General features: G+C 42.3%; 1 protein-coding gene across 10 annotated transcripts in view; it reads left to right on the top strand.

Annotated features, from left to right (window-relative positions):
• The window catches only part of SRPK2 (SRSF protein kinase 2), a 280,377-nt gene that overhangs the window by 154,175 nt on the left and 101,489 nt on the right, over window positions 1-24,713 (top strand). For 6 of the 10 annotated variants that reach the window (XM_034766274.1, XM_034766285.1, XM_034766301.1 and 3 more), the window contains 2 exons: window positions 13,055-13,138; window positions 15,239-15,384. In XM_034766274.1, coding sequence (XP_034622165.1) covers window positions 13,055-13,138; window positions 15,239-15,384 — 230 coding nt within the window. The remainder of the gene's footprint in view (window positions 1-13,054; window positions 13,139-15,238; window positions 15,385-24,713) is intronic. The other 4 variants (XM_034766305.1, XM_034766342.1, XM_034766315.1 and 1 more) reach the window with 1 other exon arrangement.

Below are 24,713 nucleotides of genomic sequence, written 5' to 3'. Positions count from 1 at the left end.
ATGCCATGGCTGGAATGCAGGCTCTTTGGATGTGACAGAGCAAAGCATTGCTTTTTGAGGACAGTGCTTCTGTTGATTGAAACTTGGTGAACAATATCACCTGTGCTTTCTCGCAGCTCTCATCATCATGAGTTTAACCGTAAGCTCTAATCTGCTCCCATTCATAATCCAGATATATTTGTAATGGCAGAGACATTGAATTCTAGATGAGTGACCATGTAGATGGGGCAGTGAATTAAATATTAATTCATATACTAAAAAAATAGTAACTTACATGCAATTTAAATTTTAGGCATTCCTACTAAAGTTCTTTAACATGGCTAACTTCTGCATTGCTATTTGTGCAAGTATAACTTTAACACTGCCACAGAAAGTTTCCCATGATTCTCAATAGTACTAATTGTATGGCCAAATATTTAAAAACTTTGGGTGGGAAATGCAGGAAATAAGAAGTGGAGGAAAAAAGACTAAAAAATTAAAATTATTCCTATTGAACAAGTACTTCAAGGGGAGAAAAATATTTTCTAGACAGCTTTCACGTGTCTGAAATAACTAATAACTGAGCCAAGCTCTTCTGATTCATTATTAACTCATTCTTTTTTGGTCCAAAAATTTGGGTGGAGATGATGAAAGCTATGATTGCTAATTATAATCCTAAACATGGCAGGAAAAAAAATGGGTTAAATTTAATTTCCAGTGCGTCTTTTTTTTTTTTTTTTATTAACTGCCCTAAATACTTTCCTGTTGTTAGCAGAGTCAGAAATTGTTCAGGACACGAAAGAACATGGTTTGCTTTTTAGAAGATACTCTACTTTTGTGGTTCCTCAAAAATATTATTCCAAAGGTTAACTGCTCAATAATGCTATTGTATTTGTGCAGCCTCTAGCACTATGGGCTCCCACTTTGATTTGTGAACTTTGTGTGCAACCACAGTACAAATAAATAGTCATATTAATGAAGGAAGTCCCTATTTTAAAAGTTTAATAACTTTCACTCCAGATAATGTTAGAAAATGAATCATGTTGTCATTGTATAATTATGCTTCCCAACACTGCCACATCAATATGCTTGTGCTCTGATCTAGAGAGATCCCTGCCAGGCTGGTGGAGACAGTGAAATCATCAGAATAAATAAAGGCTTGAAATTGGACATCACTATCTTTCCTTCAGTCTTACCATCTTCTAACACAATTAGAGTTTGTTGTGATGATGGTACAGCTAGGATTGCCAACTTTCTAATCGCACAAAACCGAACGTCCTAGCCTTGTCCCTTCCCCAAGGCACCGCCCTGCCCTTTCCCTGAGGCCCCGCCCGCCGATCACTACATTCCCCCTCCCTCGATGGCTTGCTCTCTCCCACTATCACTCACTTTTACTGGGCTGGGGCAGGGGGTTGGGGTGTGGGAGGGGGTGATGGCTCTAACTGGGGGTGGGGCCAAAAATGGGTTCAGGGTGTGGGAGGGGGCTTTGGGCTGGGGCAGGGAGTTGGCGTACGGGAGGGGGTGAAGGCTCTGGCTGGGGGTGTGGGCTCTGGGGTGGGGCTGGGGATGAGGGGATGATTGCAAAGCAAAGTCAGTGCAAGTTATCCTGTCTAAACTTTGTAAGGAAATTTAAATGCAAACCAACATTTTAAATTTGAGTTATAAAGTCATAAAAGCAACATTCAGTTTTCATTTAACATGCCATGACCTGTTCGAGTTGCTATGTTGTGCGTAATCATTGCAGCAGTCTTGGTGCTTTACCAGAGGATCCTAAAATCTTCATTATGACTGGAAAAATACATATTTTGTCAATCTATTATATAAAGATGCCTTTTTGTGCATTTCTTTATGAATATTACAATATCTTTGTAGAGAACTAGACAGAACAGTTAACATAGTATGTAAAGCTCCGACTTCTTACTAAACTGATCTGTTTTCAAAATTTGAATTATTTCAGTACACATTTTCCAGGCATCCACATTTCATCAAGATATATTATTTATTCCCCTAACTGAATTCATTTGTAAACTATATACTATTTTGAGAACAGTCTCTTCTTCATACAGAAACTTATAAAGGCATGTTTTTTAAATCAGTGGATAGTTTCACCTTGCTGCTGTTTTACTGGAGTCCTTACTTGCATAAATCGTTACCAGTGGAAAAATAAAAAATACAAAAGTAAAAAATGACAAAAGTCATGTTTTCCACATAGTCATAAGAAATGAAACCAAAGCATGTTGGATTATGGAATTTAATAAATATATTAAAATATTTTACATTGGCCTTGCAGTCACATTTTAAAATTCATATTCACTGTACACACCATGTATTATAGAATGATTGCTACTGGTTTAAAAGTAATTTGTTGAATCAGCAAATGTCAGTTTTAAGTCCTGAGCAACATGTGCTATATTGGTTCAAGAGATTGAAGGTTGCTCCATATACATAATTGTATGCAGTCCATGGATTCACCGCAGAAATTAGTTTTTGTTAATTCACCCTGGCAGTTTGTTAGGCGTGGCCATTTAAAGTACGATTCTATGCTGAATAGTATTACTTTTCTTATCATAACCTGTCATAAGTTCATATTCAGTCATGTGTTCAACCCACTTCTTTCATGATATATGAATACATACATGTAGTGATCATAGAAATTAAAGAAAGAAAAGTCTAACTAGTTTATTTTGTCCATACCCTGACAATGGAGAGAGCCTGACGTCGTCAGATTACTATGCCCTCACGTCCCGGGATTTAAGAACTGCTGCCTCTATTTCCTGGAGGGAGCACATCTCACAGCACGTTGCGACATCTGCAGGTCCTTTCTATTGCGGATCTGCAAGGCTTGTCTCCTGCGTCTCTGCAGATTTCTCATGGAGGAAGCACTCCAGCCCTGTGCAGTGTCCCAATTCTGGACTGGTGGAACCTGTGGTGAGCACCCGACCCTCTTCATCCCTCCTGCCCAAAGCATGAGAAGGCCAAGAAGGAGAGCTGCAAGCGATCCCCTGGACATCAAAGCAGGTCCCCATCGTGGACTGCTGTGATGCACAGCGTTTCCTACCCAAGCTGTGCCCGGTTGGGTGAGATGCTGCGTGCAGAACCCACTATGTCACTCCCTATGACTACACATGTGGCGGGAAAGAAGGCAAAGAGGAAGAAAGAGGCACTGGTACAGTTGGCTCCCATGCTGGCTGTGCTGCATGACAACCTTCTGAGGCATGTTTCTCTACCTCAACGGGAGTCCCCTGCTCTGCTTTCTGCTTCCCCTTCCCCCGCTTTGGCGGTCAGCGGGATGTGTCCTGGACACCTGGACGGGTTGAACCGCTGCTCCCAATGGTGTACCTCAACCTGCTGTATCTGTTATCCCTGCTCCTCTTGGCTCCACAGCCACCTACACCAGCGAATGTGCCACTCCTCCTGGGCTGGGATCCACACCCAATGGTTGTGGGCCTGCCCACATTGATGGCCCTGCCGCTGCCGGAGGCCTCTTCAGACTCAGAGGGCTTTTCAGAGGAAGAGCCATCATTCTCCCCGGTATCCCAGTGCAGCTCAGACTCCTGGGTGCATCCGCCACACCAGATGGGCTACCCCCGGTCCCACCACGGTAGTATCCCTATTCTGGGGGCCCACAGTACCCACTAGACCTGATCCCATGGTAGCAATGGCCCACATAGGATCTGTATCACCGCCCGTACATGTCTTCACAGGCCTCGCACCCTTCCATCCGGGCCCTTCTGCTAGAACCGTCCACCTTGGACCCAGAAGCAGACCTAGAGTGTGACCCGGGGCCGCTGGCCCCGATGGCAGCATCCTCCTATCAGGATGAAGCCCTGATTTCCCCCAACCCTCTTGCCTCCTGATTATCACTGCTTATACCGGGGATGCTGCAGAGGGTGGCCCTTGTTTTCGGTATCCCCTTGGAGGAAGTCCAGGGCCAACCCCATCAGCTGCTGGATACCTTCAGCTTCAAGGACCGGTATGCATGGCTCTGCCCATCAATGAGGCCATCCTCCACCCCCTTGAGAAGTCTGGCACAACCTAGTGTTCTGTGCCCCAACAGCTAAGAGGGTAGAACATCGCTACTTTGTGACAGCCAAAGGGGCTGATTTCCTTTTTTCTCACCTTGCCCCAGCTTTGCTGTTGGTGCACACAGTAACGGAACGGGCAAGTCAGCACTGCTCTACCTTCACCCCTCCAGATAGGGCAGCAAAGTGCCTAGATCTGCTCAGATGCAAACTTTACTCATCTGCGGCCCTGCAGTTTCGCATTTCGAAGTACTAGGCTCTGCTGGCCAAGTATGATTTCAGTAATTATGCCAAGCTGGCAGAGTTCTTGGAGGATATCCCACAGGATGAATAACACAGGTTCCAAGTCCTGGTGGAGGAAGACCGCTTTATTGACAAGGTCAGTCTTCAGGCAGCAGTGAATACGGCAGACACATCCTCCTGCTTGCTGGCCACAGGTGTTGTTATACCCTGAGAGGCCTTCCTGGAATCTTCAGGCTTTCCCAGGGAAGTCCAGTCCACCATCCAGGACCTCAACTTAGACGAGGACAAACTGGTCTCTGCTAAGATGGATGAGGCCCTTCACTTCCTGAAGGACTCTAGGGTGATCCTCTGGTCTCTTGGGATTTAGAACCTGGCCCCCTGCCGCCAGCACGATAAGCTGCCATTCTCTCCAGGCCCCTACCCCCATACCAGCCCACCTACACCTGGTACCAGGAGCCTGCTCAATGGTGCCCCAGATCCTAGTTTCCGCGCCCATCAGCCACCATCACCTCCTCCGTCGTGTCATGGCACCAACCAAGTTCTGTATGGTGACGCTCACGTCGATCATTCCCTCTCTTCCTCAGAAGGTATGGTTCAAAGCCCTTGACAAGAAAGATATATACTTCCATTTCGATATCCACCCAGCCCACTGCAAGTTCCTCCACATCTGTCTGGGCGACAATCGCTATCAGTTCAGAGTACTCCCCATGAGCATTGCCACAGCCTCAAGGCTCTTCACCAAGGTCTTCACGGTCGTTGCAGCCCACTTTTGCTGTCTGGGGCTCTCTGTGTTCCCTTACATGGATGACTGGTTCCTGGTGGCACCAACCTCGCCAAAACAACATTAGCTGTTGCTGCTCTCCACTTGCTCCTTGCCTCCCTCGGCATCTGTGTCAATGAGGAAAATTCCATGCTTCTCCCGATGCAGTTGATCCATTTCATTGAGGTGTTCCTGGATTCCGTAGCAGCTTGGGCCCTCCCAGCGGACTGCTTTGCTGCCCTCACGGCCCTCATGGTGACCCCGTGGCACAACTCATGCATGACAGTGTACTGCTGTCTCTTTCTCCTTGGCCACATGGCGCCCTGCACCCATGTGACGCCACATGCCTGCTTCCACATGCTCTGTCTACCGTTGTGGCTTCTCTTGGGCTGCAGTTCCCAAATCAACCGTCAGGACTCGGCCCTGACTCTCTTGCTTTCGGTCTGCACCTCCCTCACCTGGTGGACTGATCCCGGCAAAGTGCTATGCAGCCTCCCGTTCACCACTACTGTCCTTACAGCCATCCTTACCCATGGATACTTCCCTAGCTGGATGGGGTGCATATCTACATGGCCATGACACAGAAGGGACATGGGCTCCCAATGAGGTGCGCATGCACAGCAACGGCTTGGAACTGCACGTGGTCTGCCTAGCTTGTCATGCGTCCCTGCCTCTTCTCCACAATCGGCACATCCAGATACTCTCGGACAATACCACCTCTGTGCCATACGTAAACAGACAGGGAGGCACCATGTCCCAGTTGCTCTGCACAGGGACCATCTGCCTCTGGAACTGGTGTCTTCGCCACAGTGTCATGCCCTATGCAGTGTACCTTCTGGGGACGCGAAACTCCTTGGGAGAAGCACTCAGCTGGACCTGGTACCTCTACCACTAGATGGAGCTCCTCGCCCCCTCACCCCCTTCTCCATCTGCCGGGTCTGGGGAACCCCTCATTGGGACCTCTTTGCCACTTGCGAGAACTGCAAGTTCCACCTCCACAGATCTTGGGGTGCCAGAGGTCGCGATTCCAAGGGCAACACCCTTCTCCTTCCATGGCACGTGTAGTCTCCAATATGCCTTTCCTCCCCTTTCCTTCCTTCCCCAAGTTCTGTGCAAGATCCGCCGCAAGTGGGCAATGGTCCTCCTGGTAGCCCCATGCTGGATTTGACAGTTCTGGTTTCCCGATCTACACAGACTGTCCGCCCACCCACCAATCAGTCTCTGCCTTGCCTTACCTCCTCACCCAGGAACATGGCAGGGTTCGACATGCAACTCAGGCCCACTTCAGCTGATGGACTGGTTTTTGGACTTGCATGTAGACAGTGTCTGCTCCACACCCATCCTCCGTATACTTAAGCACAACAGATGGTACTCTAGATGGGCGTGTTACATCGCAAAATGGAAGAGCTTCACCTCCTGGGTGCAATGTCACCGCCTTCCTCTCCAGGATATCTTTGTGCTTGTTGTCCTAGACTACCTCTTGGAACTTAAGGACTCAGGCCTTGCACTTAGCTCTGTCTGTGTCCACCTCGCAGCCTCAGCTCCTTCTTCTCCTCAGTGGATAGACACTCGGTGTTCACTCACCCTACCACTACTTAGTTTCTGAAGGGCCTGAAGAACTGCTTCCCGTCAGTCCTTACACCTACACCCGCCCCTGCCCCCGGACATTAATCTTGTGCTGTCTGCCCTCACTAGGCCTCCCTTTGAACCACTGGGCATGTGCTCCCTCTCACACATATCCATGAAGGTCCTCTTGTTGTCATCAATTCCACTTGCTGGCCAGCGTATTTGCGGCCATCATGGCTGATCCCCTATATGATCTTCCATAAGGACAAAGTCTCCCTAAGTTCCTCCGAAAAGTCATCTCTGACTTCCACCTCAACTAGTTGATCCATCTCCCGGTCTTCCATCCTAACCCGCATGCCACTTCTATGGACAGGATGCTGCACTCCCTCGACATCTGATGTGCACTAGCAGTCTACTTGGACATGCACCTTCTGCACCTCCCCACACTTCTCTGTGGCTATTGCGGAATGGTCGAGGGGGCAGGCCTTCTCCTCACAGCACATATCCAAGTGGATCTTTTCATGCATCATGGAATGCTATGCATGTTCCAATGCCGCACCGGCCAGCAGAATTATGGCTCACTCCAAAAGGGCGCATGTGACCACCTCCACCTCTCTGGCAGAAGTCCCCATGCACGATATCTGCCGTGCAGTGACCTGGCACTCTGTCCATACCTTCAGCGCACTATGCCATGGACAAGTGGGCAGCCAAAGATGCGATCATGGGACGTGCTGTCCTGCAGCAGGCGATAACTTTCTTGTCCTTTTGCCCGCCTCTGAGCTGATCACTGCTTTGTACTCATCTGTATTTGGAATACATACAGTGACCATCATTCGAAGAATAACAGGAGGTTACTTTCCTGTAACTGGAGGTTCTTCAAAATGTGTGGTCCCTATCTATATTCCAGTACCTGCTCGTCGTCCCCTCTGCTGCAGTCTATTCAGCGGTAGGATGGTGACTGAGCACAAGGCAACAAAAGACACATATGCGGGTCAACAGACACTGCTGCTGAAAACTTCAGACTCCAGCGCATGGCATGTATGCGCACCCACTTTTGGAATATAAATAAGGATCATACATCTTAAAGAATCTCCAGTTACAGGTAAGTAATAGGGATATAAATACTGTTTAAAAATGTAACTGTTTAAACGATTAAAAATATTTCATTTAAACAGTTAATCGATTAAAGGGCTGGCCAGCCGGCATGGCTGGAGCCAATCCAGCCAGTGCAGCTGGGACTGGAGCTGCTCTGGCCGGCGGGGCTGGAGCTGTTGCGGCTGGAGTCACTCCGGGCGGCGTGGCTGGGGCCGCTGCAAGCCGGCTGGAGTGCCCAGGGGTTAACAATTAAGGCGGGTTAGACTAATATGTACCGGTTAGACTAATATGTAACTGGCAAGACTAATAGATACCGGTTATGTGGTTAACATTTTACATCCCTAGTAAGTAACCTCCTCTGCTGCGTCATAGCAACCTTCAAACATTTTTGATTTGGGTGGGTGGGTGGGTGAGAGGAAGAGACTGAGACTTTTGCACTCCATAGCCTGGTAATTAGGGCACTGGCTTGGAATGCAGATTCCAGTCTCTTCGCTCCTTGATTCAGTGTAGAATACTTCATCCCACATCACTCTGAATCAGGCAGAGCAGGGACTTGAACCTGAGTCTCCCAGGGCATTGACCTAGGCACTATGAGTCTTTCTCAACAAAACTTCACAAAGCAAATGTTTTTTAAACCAGTATATGTCCATGAGATGTTTCAGCGTTGACTAAAATGTTTTCACGAGCTCTAATGGTTAGATTTGATAGAGACAAGATGACATCTATGTATCTCTATATATAAAGTCTCTTACAACAGCATTCACTGTCCACAAGTGCTTTAGACAATGATGAAAAACACCATTCTAACCCTCCTTTTTCAGTTGTCCTTTAACTTAAATAGTTTCTTTGGAGTCCAGGCCGGCTCCAGCTTTTCTGCCACTCCAAGTGGCAAAAAAAAAAAAAAAAGAAAAGAAAAGAAAAGAGCGGCGGCACTTCGGCGACAGCTGAGTCGCGCCACTTCTTCTGCGGCAGTTCGGCGGCGGGTCCTCCCTCTCTTCCTCTTTGGCGGTAATTCGGTGGCAGCTCAAAGAGGAAGAGAGGAAATGAGGGACCCGCCGCTGAAGACCTGGACGTGCCGCCCCGATACCGGAAGGAGTGCTGCCCCTTTGAATTGGCCGCCCCAAGCACCTGCTTCCTGCGCTGGTGCCTGGAGCCGGCCCTGTTGAAAATGTCTGTGCGTGGTCTTATCCCAGGGGTGAATTACTTTTTGGAAGCTTGAGTTCATTTTGCTTCTAGCCCTCAGTCCTGAGACTGAAGCCTAGGTGCACCAATCCATTATTCTCAGTATATTCAGAGAACAAGAATTACAGGTACATTTTTGTTTGTTTTAATTGCAGTGATTTCTGCAATCAATTCATTTAAAAAAAGAGAGAGAGAAAAAGAACAAAATAAAAAATAAGATATCATCCAGTTAATTCACTGAGATTTCAGATAAGGCAAGTGCAGTGTGTTGGGGTGGGAGATATTTCCTATTCCAAGAATATCTTTAGCTTCTCATTGTGGCTTTTATCTGAGATAAAGCTTAGAGGTAGTCTCACTCTCTAACGATAAAATAGTTCAATTTTGCCCCAGTGGAGCGCAAGGCTTGTTCATCTCTGTGACTCAAAATAAAACAGACAAGATTATAATAAGGTCCACAAATATGTATATTTCCAATGCTATGGTTTTTGAGGTTAATAATGTTAAACTAATTGAGAGGTTTGACAGAAACAAGCTGAAAAACCTTTGAGCAAGTTTAATGAGGCCTCAGGTCTCCAATAAATTTAACGATCATAAACCTTGTAAGTTTCTTCTATTACATATTATATAAATGTCTCTAGTCTCTGTTTTCCAGAAGCTGGGGATGGGTGACAGGATGGATCACTTGATGATTACCTATTCTGTTCATTCCCTCTGAAGCACCTGGCGTTGGCCACTGTTGGAAGACAGGATACTGGGCTAGATGGACCCTTGGTCTGACCCATAATGGCCGTTCTTATGTTATTATTTAAATGATTTTTCCACTTACATACAATGTATACTGGCAACTGGTGATGGCAGTAGAAATCATAGCCAGTTGCCATGGCAACATTATGAAGTACTGCAAGAAATGCAAATACTGTACTGTGATCAGTTGGTGTATTATTCCTCCTATCCTTCTGCATGGAAGAGATTCAGACCTACATTTTTAAACATAAAATGTATTTCTACTTGTAGTCCTTCTTTTGCAGCAGCCTCATATTTCATTCCTTAAAGATGTGGGTCTACAGAGATGCTGTCAAGAGACTAGTAGAATCATATACTTCAAATAATCCCTGAACTTTCTTTTATTAAATGTATGGAGGAGTATTCCTGTAACTTTCTATTCAATGTTTTTCCTGTTAGCAGTTACATTGGCCAGGAGAGTTAGTAAATTCAGGGGATTTATTCATCTGGAATCCTTATATGCAGTTGTTCCCAGAAGTGATGATTCTCAGGCCTGCACCAGAATTTTCTGTCCCCCAAAATTCTTTTTACTTCAGCCAGTCTGTTTTCATTCTGTGTGTACCAAGACCTTTCACAACTAGGAGAATCAGATGCGTACTTTAGATGTGATCAGGTCATTCAAATTTTGTTTACAGAAAGCTAAAAAAAATTGGATGCAATTTCAGGATTAGTTGAGGGACATAAGGGGCACAAAGGCATCCATGTCCACTATTTGCAGATGGATACATTCAGTAACTTGTCAGATCTACAAATTGTTCATACAAGATTGCCCTCGCTCTGTGAGGGCTCACTCATTCAGACACGTGGCCATTCCCCATGCAGAACAATGTTTCGTTCAAATAACTTCGCTGTATGGCTACCTGGTGTTCGGTGTATTCTTATCCATCACTTTAAAGTAGCTGTGTTGTCTTTGTCTGACTTTTGGACAAAAGGTTCTGACGTCTTTCTTGCTTTTCCTTTATTAAAACTCTTCATGTGGTGTGGGAAGAAAGAAGAAAAGCAAAAAATTAGCAAACAAAAAAAGCCTCTCAAACAAAAGCTGTTTATTCTTTTGGTTAAAATTTCCTGGTGTTTTAAATTTCTCTCTCATTTGTGAAGATTGGTTTTCCTGCTGGCTACTTCACAGTTGTAAGGGATCTTGGAGCACCAGTTGCCCACAAGAGAGGACAGAAAAATTTACTTACCCATCCATAATTTTTCTTTCTCTGAAGTGGGCACCTCGTGCTCTACAAGACCACATGCAGGCTATCACCAAATTTTGCATTATATTCAAGCTGCAGGGGAAATACTTCAATCCTTCCTTTTTCTCTTTTGGAGCATTCCTACAGAGAGATTGAGAGCTTGGGATCTGACTTTGCTGTAATTCTTCATTTCCATTTTTTGTATAATAAACAAATAAGATAAAGTATCCTGCCTGGAGATATCTAATCTGTTGTAATGATATTAATTAGAACTGATAGTTTTGTCATCTTAGCTTGGGCAATTGACAGGGGAGTGAAAGGGAGTCATTTCTCTGAAGAGCTCCACCTGCTGGCAGAACATTCTAAAGATAGACAATTTTTTTGTTTTATTTTTTAAAAAGAGGAGCCTCCAGGCTTTGAAAGTTGAGGAGAAATAATCCAGTTATAATGGATCACAGAGCGCAGGGTGCCCCATGTAGAAAGAAAAAATTACAATGAGTGAGTATGTTTTAGCGTGTGTGTGTTAGATTAATATTTGGGATGTTATAAAAATGCAATAATGTAAATAATCTTTAGTTAGAAATCTTACTGCATTACATAGGAAGTTTGATAATGCTGCTTTTAAAAATATTAATTGAAGTTGGTATTTGTGCTTTTTGCTATAATTTAAAACTTTAGCATTTTGACTCTAATGCCAAAGGTGTGTTAAAATCCACTTAACAAATGTAAATACAACATTTTTAAAAATTAGCATTTTGGTAGTCTTTATAGTTATAAATAAAATCACAACAATAACTAATTTTATATTTATTTCATACATCTCAAAGAAGGATACAAGAGTAGCTTTCATAGTATCTGATTGTTCAATAAGAGGACATCTAAAGTAACCCTGTTAGTGCTCCTTCATAAGCACTGGCACAGCTGAGTACTGTGAAATATTGTAGTAGAGGGAGAACAAAATTTAACATTGGTAAAGTATCATAACTAGTTTTTATTAAACTATTTGATGAAAATTCAGGCAGCCAAATGAAGTGTTAGATATAGTCACCAGTTTTATGTGATCTATAGCATGTATTCAGTTTAAAAAAAACCCACAAAAGTGGAGAAGTGCTTTCATAGCTAATCACCCAGGTATTGTCTTTCCCCATCCTCTTCTCAGGCAGCAAATAAATTTAACCTTTCCAGAGATGTCAGTCTTACAGATTCCATGGACAAAACAGAACTCTCTAATTTTAAATCAACACTTTATACCTTGTAAGTAAAATGCTAAATAGCCAGATAAGAAACTATTTCAAGAATCCTCCTTCCATCCTTCCTTGTTCCAACGATTGCTAATATAACATACACAAAGGTCAGTAAGAACAACCTATCCCTGAATTCCCAGCTAGCAAATATAACAAGGATTGCAACAGAAAAAAAAATCTCTTCTTTAAACAAATCAAATATAGTAAGTTGGAAAAGTCTAAAATGAAGCTTCATTTTGTTAGACTATTTCTCCAGAAATATCTGCTTTTTCAAATTCTAAAAGTGTGGACTACTTTGGGCCTTTGGAGAGAGGTTATTGATATCCCTTGTTGTTTACTTCAAGATGGGTAATGAAAAGTTAGATTCCTATTTCTGAGATAACTCCCAGTTCTCCCTTAAGTACTGTCAATATCGGGTGCAGAAACAGAACAGTAGCTCCTTGCTACTAAATCACTGTAGATTCATTGTAGCTTTAGCATCTTGCACAGTTCTCTCCTTCAGAGAGAGGGTTTAGTGAATAATGTATTGCTAAATTTTATAGTGCCAGAACCCTGTCCTCCACTCCTGACCTCACAGCTGCTCCGATCCTTCTCCCCCACCACCCTCTCCACTCTACTGCCCACTTCATACCTGTCCCCCCCCACCCTTTCTCTCCTCCTTCTCTCACCTATCGCCTTCCCCAAACACACTTTCCCTCTGCACCCAACACTCTGCTCTACTTGCCCCTTGGCGTAGGTGTCTGGTGAAAATATTCTTTGGTGGTGGTAGTGAGGGGAGTAAGGGGTGATGGAGTATATTCTATCTGGCTATTATTGCACACTCTCTGAAACATTATCCAATGTAGAATCTCATGGTTGAAGTTAGTTACTGTAGTTTCTAAAGTCATATAATCCAATATGATGATTCCAAACATTCAGAAATATACCCTTGTTACCTGACTCACTGTTTTCAGGTATGCCAACCAAGTGCAAGTTCATGATTGTGCATTTGTTTTCTAGCTCATCAGTCTTAATGTTGAACTGTTTACAGTCCTTGACCACGGTATCCAAAATGGCCTCATGTCCAGAAGATGAAGTTTCAAGGTTTGTGACATGGAGCTTTACACTGTGAATTCTTTTTAAAAATGGATTAGAGCTTTTTGTCAACATCCAGCTGGGCTTGAATGCTATCTGTTCATTTATGTAATAAATCCAAGCTTTTGGAGATGGTAGATTTCAGGTCCATTAATTGATCTTGTAGTAAGATTGATGGTGATTGAGCTGAGGATGTTTTTGTGAGACCAAATTCAGTTTTCTTTCAGTCAAAAATGGCAGTACAGAGATGAATGACACTAACAAAAAAGGAAGAATAAAAGGAATAAAAATTAATCCAATTCCTTGAAAGAAATATTTAGAAACACAATTGCTATATGTAGAGCCTTGCAAATCTGCGGATATCTGCTTTATATCTGCAGACCATGTTTGAAGATCATGGATTGGATGCAGATACAAATTTTATATTCACGCAGGACTCTAGCTATGCATGCATTTTTCCTTCCCCTGTTTCTATTCTCTCCCATTCAAATCTTTAATTTTTTATAATTGTTTATTCCTGCCTATAGCTTAGCAAAAAAGATGATGAAAGATATTCAAAATTGTCTTTCTAAATCTCAGAATTTACTCAGAATGTAATTACACTTCTTCCATTTGTTTCTGGAGGAGGTGGAGGAGGGATAAATTTGATACTCATGCAAGTTCTAATATTGCTTAGAGCAAAGGCATAGCAGCTGGTGTGCAGGCTGCCCCATATTGCCAAGGAAACTTATTTCTGACCAACTGTACCTTGCTATTCCAAATGCTGTATTTTCCCAAACAGACTGTATGTTGTGCAAAAAAGTGGAGGGGTATGTGTTGTGATATGGATATATGTAGGACTGAGGTAAATCCACCTAAATAATTTTTTGTTATGATCAAGGAGCAGTATTTGAATTTAGATTTCCAGAGTTGAAAAGTTAACATGTTACACCAATGTATTTTCCTGTCCTCAATTGTTGTGGTTTTAATGGAGAGATACTGGTAATTTAAATGAGATCTTTCAGAGAGCTGGGATTTGCAGTAGATGTGAAAATAAGCATAGATAGTTATGCTGATGATGTAAGGCTGAGATCAACCTTGCCTACAGCACTACGATATATTACTGATCTCTTTTTCTGCAAATAAGATTTTCTGTATACTTGTAAGTATGAATACAAGTCCCCCTCTGCCCCCACAACATCAGCCTATTTGAGAGAAAAGAAAAAAATGTTTAGCAGATAGGTACCTAAATGTCCTCTTTTTCTTACGTGTATAACTGGTGACAACCAAAATGTGAAAATCTGACAAAACTCTGAGCTTCAAAATACTAATTGTAATTATTCTAATTATCGTATATGAAATGTATTCTAAATAGCTAAACGAAGAAGACATCTCACTTATAGGATATCTCTTATCTTCAGAAGCCAGAACATTTATCAGAGTACAAAATGGCTTTAACAATTCACTATTTCAAAAACATATTTGGTAAAAATCTGTGTGTTTCCATTGATCGATTCCATTGCATATTTTGAGCAAAGGCTAGCTAAAAAGCTTAGACTTTTCTTCCTATTTACTACTACTCGCTCCTTCCATATTGAGGTGATTTTCTACATTACTGATAGATATTAGATATGAAAAAAGCCTATTGAGTCATCTAGTTTATTTCAATAGCCGTTGGAGGATTGCTCCCTGCAATATGTTCTTGAAACTTCTTTGTTTGCTGTCACAGAGGAGACTTGGTATAACTTGTCCACGTTGGTCATCTTTGAGGAATATTCTTTCTTGATTCCAAGTACTTCAGACTCTAAAAGCATATGTGCAGTATTTCATGTATTGGTTAGGAATTTGTAATATTTTTATATGTCTAATTATTCCTGATACTATAAACCTTTTATGAGCTGTTTCAGTGTAATGGTTTACCTTCATGTGAAAGCTATATCTCGTCTTGCCAGCTTTACCTACATACATTTTTGGAAATACCTGGGGCATTACCAGATAATATAAAGAATAACCGTGGGAAAATAAATGAGATGTATTTCACTAAAATTTGAAAGATGGATTTTGTGGCTAAACCCTCAATTAGCATCCTGACCAAGCTTCTCAGTTAATGTACTTTCTTTTCATTTTCAGGCCAGAGCCTCAACAGAAAGCTCCATCTGCACCACCACCTCCACCTCCGCCTCCGCCCCTGCCAGAGCCAGCACCACCAGAACCAGAGGAGGAGATTCTGGGATCTGATGATGAGGAGCAAGAAGACCCTGCAGATTATTGCAAAGGTTTGTGTAATTAAGCACTATATAAAAAGTTGAATGTTAAATAGTAAACATCTATATATCCCTTGATAACTTTGGTCCTCAAGAGCCACTTGAATGGTCTTCTTTTAGAGTGAAGCTTATGCTTTTGTGTGGTAGAGACAGAGTTTTCTTAGTGCTGGTCCTAGATTATGGAATTCACTCCTGCAAGAACCAAGGGTATGTCTACACTAGAGAGACTATACAGGCATTGCTATGTCACTGTAGCTATGTTGGCATAACCCTGTAGTATAGATGCTGCCTATATGTTGGTGTAGGAGCACCACCTCCCTGATTGATGGTAGCTCTAAGTCGATGGAAACATTCTTCTGTTGACATAGCTTCATCTATACAGGGGATTAGTTTGGCATAACTGTGTCGCTCAGGGAGTGCTTTTTTTCCCTACACACCTGAGCAACGTAATTATGTTGATCTAATTTTTAAGTGTAGACCAAGCCTAAGAATGGCCACAAAAGTCACCATTTTCTGTCTATGCAATGCTTATCACTTTTATTTATTTTACTTTCCCCTAGGCAAAGGAATGGAGAGAACATTTTTGGACCAACATTAGACACATTATTTTTTAACTCTGCAAGGCTTTTAAATAGTTTGGTAACTGGGATGATATAATGATATAATAACCTATACTTAGAATAGAATGTATTTCTCTGATTCTTCCCTCTAACTTCTCTGCACCATTGAGATTCACATTCACTCACTGGAAATCTTCTGATCCTGTCCTTGTACACTATATGGAAACTTTATTCATACCTTTCTTATTCTGCTATTCTGCCTGATTTACGATGTGCATGGGCTAATTAGATCATCAGCTAGTCCAATTGCCCCAACTTCTGCAGGGAGTCTTGGAACCATATCTTGGGGCATCACTGGGAATCTGGTAAAGTACGAAACATTATTTTAGTGGAGAATGCAGATAAACTCAAGACAAGTGAAAGACAAGTAAATGTTGAGCAAAAAACGTTAATGTGAACCAGGAGCAATCAAAAAAGTGCAGATCTGTTGCCCCATGAGAACGCCTGTTCTTAGTGTTATGCATGTTACATCACATAGGCGCATAATTTTGTCAAAGCATTCCATACACTAAAGAATTTCTAAAAAATATTCTTTAAATTTGGATAAGGCCAGAGTAAAGTCTTGTAATTGTTGAAGGTGTGTTTTGGTTGCTGTCAATCTTGCTCTAATTCTACCAGTTGTACAGTAAAATTATGCAGTTTTATTTAAAAACCCAATCCAGTTTTTGTGTAGTTTAGTAAATGCCACACTAATTACTCTTACAAAAATATTCCAAATACCAGGCTTTTCATGGGATGGAGGGGTTCTTTAAGCTCCAAAGATACCATTTTTTTTAAGTATCAGAGGGGTAGCTGTGTTAGTCTGAATCTGTAAAAAGCAACAGAGGGTCCTGTGGCACCTTTAAGACTAAAGGAAGTATTGGAGCATAAGCTTTCGTGGGTGAATGCCCACTTCATCAGACGCAAGTAATGGAAATTTCCAGAGGCAGGTATAAATCAGTATGGAGATAACGAGGTTAGTTCAATCAGGGAGGGTGAGGTGCTCTGCTAGCACTTGAGGTGTGAACACCACGGGAGGAGAAACTGCTTCTGTAGTTGGATAGCCATTCACAGTCTTTGTTTAATCCTGATCTGACGGTGTCAAATTTGCAAATGAACTGGAGTTCAGCAGTTTCTCTTTTGAGTCTGGTCCTGAAGTTTTTTTGCTTTAAGATGGCTACCTTTACATCTGCTATTGTGTGGCCAGGGAGGTTGAAGTGTTCTTCTACAGGTTTTTGTATATTGCCATTCCTGATATCTGACTTGTGTCCATTTATCCTCTTGCGTAGTGACTGTCCAGTTTGGCCAATGTACGTAACAGAGGGGCAATGCTGGCACATGATGGCATATATAACATAAAATAAGACAGGTTTCAGAGTAGCAGCCGTGTTAGTCTGTATCCGCAAAAAGAAGAACAGGAGTACTTGTGGCACCTTAGAGACTAACAAATGTATTAGAGCATAGTATCAGGGGGTAGCCGTGTTAGTCTGTATCTACAAAAACAACAAAGAGTCTGGTGGCACCTTAAAGACTAACAGATTTATTTGGGCATAAGCTTTCGTGAGTAAAAACCTCACTTCTTCGGATGCATAGAGTGAAAGCTACAGATGTAGGCATTATATACTGACACATGGAGAGCAGGGAGTTACTTCACAAGTGGAGAACCAGTGTTGATAAGGCCAATTCAATCAGGGTGGATGTAGTCCACTCCCAATAATAGATGAGGAGGTGTCAATTCCAGGAGAGGAAAAGCTGCTTCTGTAGTGAGCCAGCCACTCCCAATCCCTATTCAAGCCCAGATTAATGGTGTTGAATTTGCAAATGAATTTTAGTTCTGCTGTTTCTCTTTGAAGTCTGTTTCTGAAGTTTTTTTGTTCAATGACAGCGACTTTTAAATCTGTGATACTTTATACCAATATTCCACATGAGGATGGACTACAAGCTGTCAGGAACAGTATCCCTGATGAGGCCACAGCAAGCCTGGTGGCTGAGCTTTGTGACTTTGTCCTCACCCACAACCACTTCAGATTTGGGGACAACTTATACCTTCAAGTCAGTGGCACTGCTATGGGTACCCGCATGGCCCCACAGTATGCCAACATTTTTATGGCTGACTTAGAACAACGCTTCCTCAGCTCTCGTCCCCTAGTGCCCCTCCTCTACTTGCGCTACATTGATGACATCTTCATCATATGGACCCACGGAAAGGAGGCCCTTGAAGAATTCCACCTGGACTTCAACAATTTCCACCCCACCATCAACCTCAGCCTGGACCAGTCCACACAAGAGATCCACTTCCTGGACACTACAGTACAAATAAGTGATGGTCACATAAACACCACCCTATACCGGAAACCTACTGACCGCTATACGTACCTACATGCCTCCAGCTTCCATCCAAGACACACCATACGATCCATTGTCTACAGCCAAGCTCTAAGATACAACCGAATTTGCTCCACTAACCCAGGAACCTATCCTTGTAACAAAGCCCGATGCCAACTCTGTCCACATATCTATTCAAGTGACATCATCATAGGACCTAATCACATCAGCCATACCATCAGGGGCTCGTTCACCTGCACATCTACCAATGTGATATATGCCATCATGTGCCAGCAATGCCCCTCTGCCATGTACATTGGCCAAACCGGACAGTCTCTACGCAAAAGAATTAATGGACACAAATCTGACATCAGGAATCAAAATACTCAAAAACCAGTGGGAGAACACTTTAACCTGTCTGGTCATTCAGTGACAGACCTGCGGGTGGTTATATTACAACAGAAAAACTTCAAAAACAGACTCCAACGAGAGACTGCTGAGCTAGAATTGATATGCAAACTAGACACAATCAACTCCGGTTTGAATAAGGACTGGGAATGGCTGAGCCATTACAAACATTGAATCTATCTCCCCTTGTAAGTATTCTCACACTTCTTATCAAACTGTCTGTACTGGGCTAGCTTGATTATCACTTCAAAAAAAAATTTTTTTTCTCTTAATTAATTGGCCTCTCAGAGTTGGTAAGACAACTCCCACCTGTTTATACTCTCTGTATGTGTGTATATATATCTCCTCAATATATGTTCCATTCTATATGCATCCGAAGAAGTGGGCTGTAGTCCACGAAAGCTTATGCTCTAATAAATTTGTTAGTCTCTAAGGTGCCACAAGTACTCCTATAAAATAAGACAGGAGATCTACATTACACACTTCACCTCTCTACAGAGGAAAAAGGGCTGTAAGCTGTCTAAAATCCTGCCTGCCACATGGGGCCACAACAGGGGTACCCCTAACTCACCCAGCAATATCGTCAATTTATCCAGCTACACACTCAACCCAGCAGAAGAGTCTGTCCTATCTCGGGGATCTCTTTTTGCCCCAGCATCCCCACAAACATGATACAGTTCTGTGGTGATCTGGAAGTCTACTTTCGCCGCCTCCGACTCAAAGAATACTTCCAAGATAACACTGAACAGCGCACTGATACACAGATACCCTCCCACCAACAACACAGGAAGAAGAACTCCACATGGACTCCTCCTGAGGTTCGAAATGACAGTCTGGACCTATACATAGAATGCTTCCGCCGACATGCACAGGCAGAAATTGTGGAAAAACAACATCGCTTGTCTCATAACCTAAGTCGTGCAGAACGCAATGCCATCCACAGCCTCAGAAACCACCCTGACATTATCATCAAAGAGGCTGATAAAGGAGGTGGTGTTGTCATCATGAACAGGTCTGACTACCAGAAGGAGGCTGCCAGACAACTCTCCAATACCAAATTCTACAGGCCACTTTCCTCAGATCCCACTGAGGAATACACTAAGAAACTGCACCATCTACTCAGGACACTCCCTACACTAACACAGGAACAAATCAACATACCCTTAGAGCCCCGACCGGGGTTATTCGATCTACTACCCAAGATCCACAAACCTGGAAATCCTGGACGCCCCATCATCTCGGGCATTGGCACTCTCACTGAAGGACTGTCTGGATATGTGGACTCCCTACTCAGACCCTACGCCACCAGCACTCCCAGCTATCTCCGTGACACCACTGATTTCCTGAGAAAACTACAATGCATTGGTGACCTCCCAGAAAACACCATCCTAGCCACCATGGTTGTAGAGGCTCTCTACACAAACATCCCACACACAGATGGAATACAAGCTGTCAGGAACAGTATCCCTGATGATGACACAGCACAACTTGTTGCTGAGCTCTGTGACTTTATCCTCATGCACAATTATTTCGAATTTGGTGACAATATATACCTCCAGACCAGTGGCACCGCCATGGGCACCCGCATGGCCCCACAATATGCCAACATTTTTATAGCTGACCTGGAACAACGCTTCCTCAGCTCTCATCCACTCACGCCCCTTCTCTACCTACGTACATTGATTACATCTTCATCATCTGGACCCAGGGGGAGGAGACCCTGGAAGAATTCCACCATGATTTCAACAGCTTCCACCCCACCATCAACCTCAGCCTGGACCAATCTACACGGGAGGTCCACTTCCTAGACACCACAGTACAAATAAGCGATGGCCACGTTAACACCACCCTATACCGAAAACCCGCCGACCGCTATGCCTACCTTCATGCCTCCAGCTTCCACCCCGGACACACCACACGATCCATCGTCTACAGCCAAGCGCTGAGGTACAACCGCATCTGCTCCAACCCCTCAGACAGAGATCAACACCTACAAGATCTTCACCAAGCGTTCTCAAAACTACGATACCCACACAAGGAAATAAAGAAACAAATCAGCAGAGCCAGACGTGTACCCAGAAGCCTCCTGCTACTCCACTGGCCATCACCTACAGTCCTCAGCTTAAACCTCTCCAACGCATCATCAGTGATCTACAACCCATCCTGGACAATGATCCCTCACTTTCACAGACCTTGGGAGGCTGGCCAGTCCTCGCCCACAGACAACTCGCCAACCTTAAGCATATTCTCACCAGCAACCACGCACCGCACCATAACAACTCTAACTCAGGAACCAACCCATGCAACAAACCTCGATGCCAACTCTGCCCACATATCTACACCAGCAACACCATCACAGGACCTAACCAGATCAGCTACAACATCACCGACTCATTCACCTGCACGTCCACCAATGTTATATATGCCATCATGTGCCAGCAATGCCCCTCTGCTATGTACATTGGCCAAACTGGACAGTCACTACGCAAGAGGATAAATGGACACAAGTCAGATATCAGGAATGGCAATATACAAAAACCTGTAGGAGAACACTTCAACCTCCCTGGCCACACAATAGCAGATGTTAAGGTAGCCATCTTACAGCAAAAAAAACCTTCAGGACCAGACTCAAAAGAGAAACTGCTGAACTCCAGTTCATTTGCAAATTTGACACCATCAGATCAGGATTAAACAAAGACTGTGAATGGCTATCCAACTACAGAAGCAGTTTCTCCTCCCGTGGTGTTCACACCTCAAGTGCTAGCAGAGCACCTCACCCTCCCTGATTGAACTAACCTCGTTATCTCCATACTGATTTATACCTGCCTCTGGAAATTTCCATTACTTGTGTCTGATGAAGTGGGCATTCACCCACGAAAGCTTATGCTCCAATACTTCTGTTAGTCTTAAAGGTGCCACAGGACCCTCCCATTTTTTTTAACCAACTTTATTTCACTTCAAACCTTAATGCTCTATATCTTGATGACCACCATTCCTTTTTAGAAGAACTAGATGCTATTCCCTCTGAAACTGTCACTACTATCTCCAAATCAGCCAGGGAAACTTCCTCAGATTTGTCACCTAAAAAAAATGGCTGAGGTTTGGGAATCTCCGTCACATCCTCTGCAGTGAAGACCAATGCAAAGACTTAATTTAGCTTCTCCACAACGGCCTTGTCTTCCTTGAGTGCCCTTTTAGCATCTAGATCATCCAGTGGCCCCTCTGATGGTTTGGCAGGCTTCCTACTTCTTATGTACTTAAAAAAAATTTTTTTGCTGTTTAGTTTTTGTGTCTTTTACTAGTTGCTCTTCACATTCTTTTTTGGCTTGCCTGATTTTATTTTTACACTTGTCTTGCCAGAGTTTATGCTCCCTTCTACTTTCCTCAGAAGGATTCAACTTCCAGTTTTTAAAGGATGTCTTTTTGTCTCTAACCACCTCTTTTACATTGTTGTTTAGCAATGGTGGCAGTTTTCTGGACCTCTTGCTGTTTTTTCTTTCTTGGGTTATAATTTAGTTTGAACTTCTATTATGGTTAATTTTCCATGCATTTTGCAGGCATTTCACTCTTGTGGCTGTTCGTCTTAATTCCTGTTTAACTAGCTTCCTCATTTTTGTATAGTTCCCCTTTTTGAAGTTAAATGCTACTTTGTTGGGTTTCTGTGGTATTTTTACCCCCCCCCCCCGATGTTAAATTTAATTACATTATGGTTGCTATTACTGGGCAGTTCAGATATATTCACCTCTTGGATCAGATCTTGTGCACCACTTAGGACTTTATCAAAACTTGCTCTTTGTGGGTTCCAGGACTAGCTGCTCCATGAAGCAGTCATTAATGGTATCTATACATTTTATATCTGCATCCAATCTTGAGGTGATATGTACCCAGTCAATATGGGGATAGTTGAAATCCCCCATTATTATTAGGTTTTCTGTTTTTGTAGCCTCTCTAATCTCCCTGAACATTTCATAATCACCATCACCATCCTGGTCAAGTGGTCAGTAGCATATTCCTACTGCTATCCTCATTATTCAAGCATGGACTTTCTATCCATAGAGATTTTGTGGTACAGTTTGATTAATTTAAGATTTGTACTATATTTGACGTTATGCTTTCTTTCACATGCTCTGCCACTCTCTCACCAGCATGACCTATTCGATCATTCCTATGTAGTTTGTACCTTGGTATTACCGTGCCCCATTGATTATCATTGTTCCACTGAGTTTCTGTGATCACTATTATATTCAATATCTTCATTGAATACTAGGCACTCCCCGTTCACCCATCTTAGTATTTAGACTTCTATCATTTGTATTCAAGCACTTAATATAATTTAAATGTACCTAGCTTAAATGTGCTGTACTTAAAATGCTTTTTAAGGATATTTAACTCCCACAATGTTTGCTTACTTTGTAATGGTATAGCCTGATAACTGTAAACCTATCGATGACCCACTTATTTGTCCCGTTATCTATTCACAATGGCATATGAATGTGCAAATCTTTGCTTGCTATTTTAACTTTTGGCTAAAAAAAAATGCATCTTTTCACATGCTGCCTTAGATTGAGTTCTCATTTTTAATGTCTCCCTTCCATGTTATTAGCTTTCTTTTTCAGGTAACCTTATATTTTAGCTAGCATTTTATTGATTTTTGTTTTATAATAAAAAAGTATGTTTTAACAGCATATCATGACAATGCAGCCATGTCAATACGTATACATCATACAACATTTGATCCTGTGCTAATACAGTTCATAACCGTTAAGAACCTACTCTGACTAAGTTAAAGCAGTATTGCAAGATGTGGGAAATAATCTAAATATCTAATATTGGTGTTATTCTGAATTCACCGTGATGGAAATAAGTTCTTCATTAATTCCAAAAAAGGGAGAGGGAGAGTTAAATGGTAAAGAGAATGTAATTAAACCAGTTTGGCCATAAATAAATTATATAAAAAGTAAAAGCTCATTCTAAATATTCATCTGTGTATCAAATAGAGTGGTTCCAAAACATATCTAATATCTTTAGGGCTTGATCCTATTCCTACTGAAGTAATTGGGATCCTTTCCATTTTCTTGTTGGGAGTTTAGTTTTATCTATATCTGCTGGAAAAATAAATGTTTTCTTATCAGAATAACTGTACTTACAAAGAAAGTTTCCTTTGGTTGAATGATTTGATATAAATGTTAGTCCTGGAGAATGCTAATTTTACCTCTGTTGAGCTGCATTTGGCTTCTTTTGGGATCACATTTTGGGTACATAGATTTTCACAAATAGACAGGAAGGAAAAAGAATACCAGATTTCTTTCTAGATAGCATAAGTGAACTATCTTATTCCTAGAAGATGAGTGTATTTAACTCAGTTGTTCAGTTAACTGCCTCAGCATCCTGTTTTTCAAAAAAGTCCCATAACTTAAATGTGTAAGAGATTTGATATCTCCATTTCTGAATATTCACTTAGACTTTAAATTTATCCAGTAAGAGAGTTCAGACTGCTCAAAAGTAGTAAAGGAACTTGACCTTTGAGAACAAATAGAAATACAAAAATTACACTGTATTTTTGGAGAAATGGCTAACAGTCATCAGATGCCACAACAAAAAAGCATTATAAAACTTGACTAAACCTGTCATTCCATATCCAAGAGTCGTAGATCTAGGCTAATATGTCATTGTGGTTCATAATTTTTCATGCAAGCATGTACCTTGGTGGACTATAATTTTAAAGTTCCTATTTCCTAGCATGGAAAAAGTTTGATTTCTTAGCTATTATACAAACTAGTATTTATAGGTATCAAAAATTATACTAATCTATGGGATTCTAAACCTTCAGATGGCTTAAAATCTTGAGCCTAGTTCAGATACTGTGGAATCAACCATTAAAATCAGGTCATATCTGAAGTGCAGGGAAAAGAAAATTGAATAATCAAAACACTGTTTGTTATTGAAAATTACATATCTTGCAAAATTATCATATCTGTCCCCGGAGATGACTTTTTCCATAATACCAGA

Source organism: Trachemys scripta, chromosome 1 (genome assembly GCF_013100865.1).
Source record: "Trachemys scripta elegans isolate TJP31775 chromosome 1, CAS_Tse_1.0, whole genome shotgun sequence".
Lineage (NCBI taxonomy): Eukaryota > Metazoa > Chordata > Testudines > Emydidae > Trachemys > Trachemys scripta.
The sequence above is the reverse complement of the archived record's forward strand: the minus strand, read 5'-3'. Positions and strand labels throughout refer to the sequence as shown.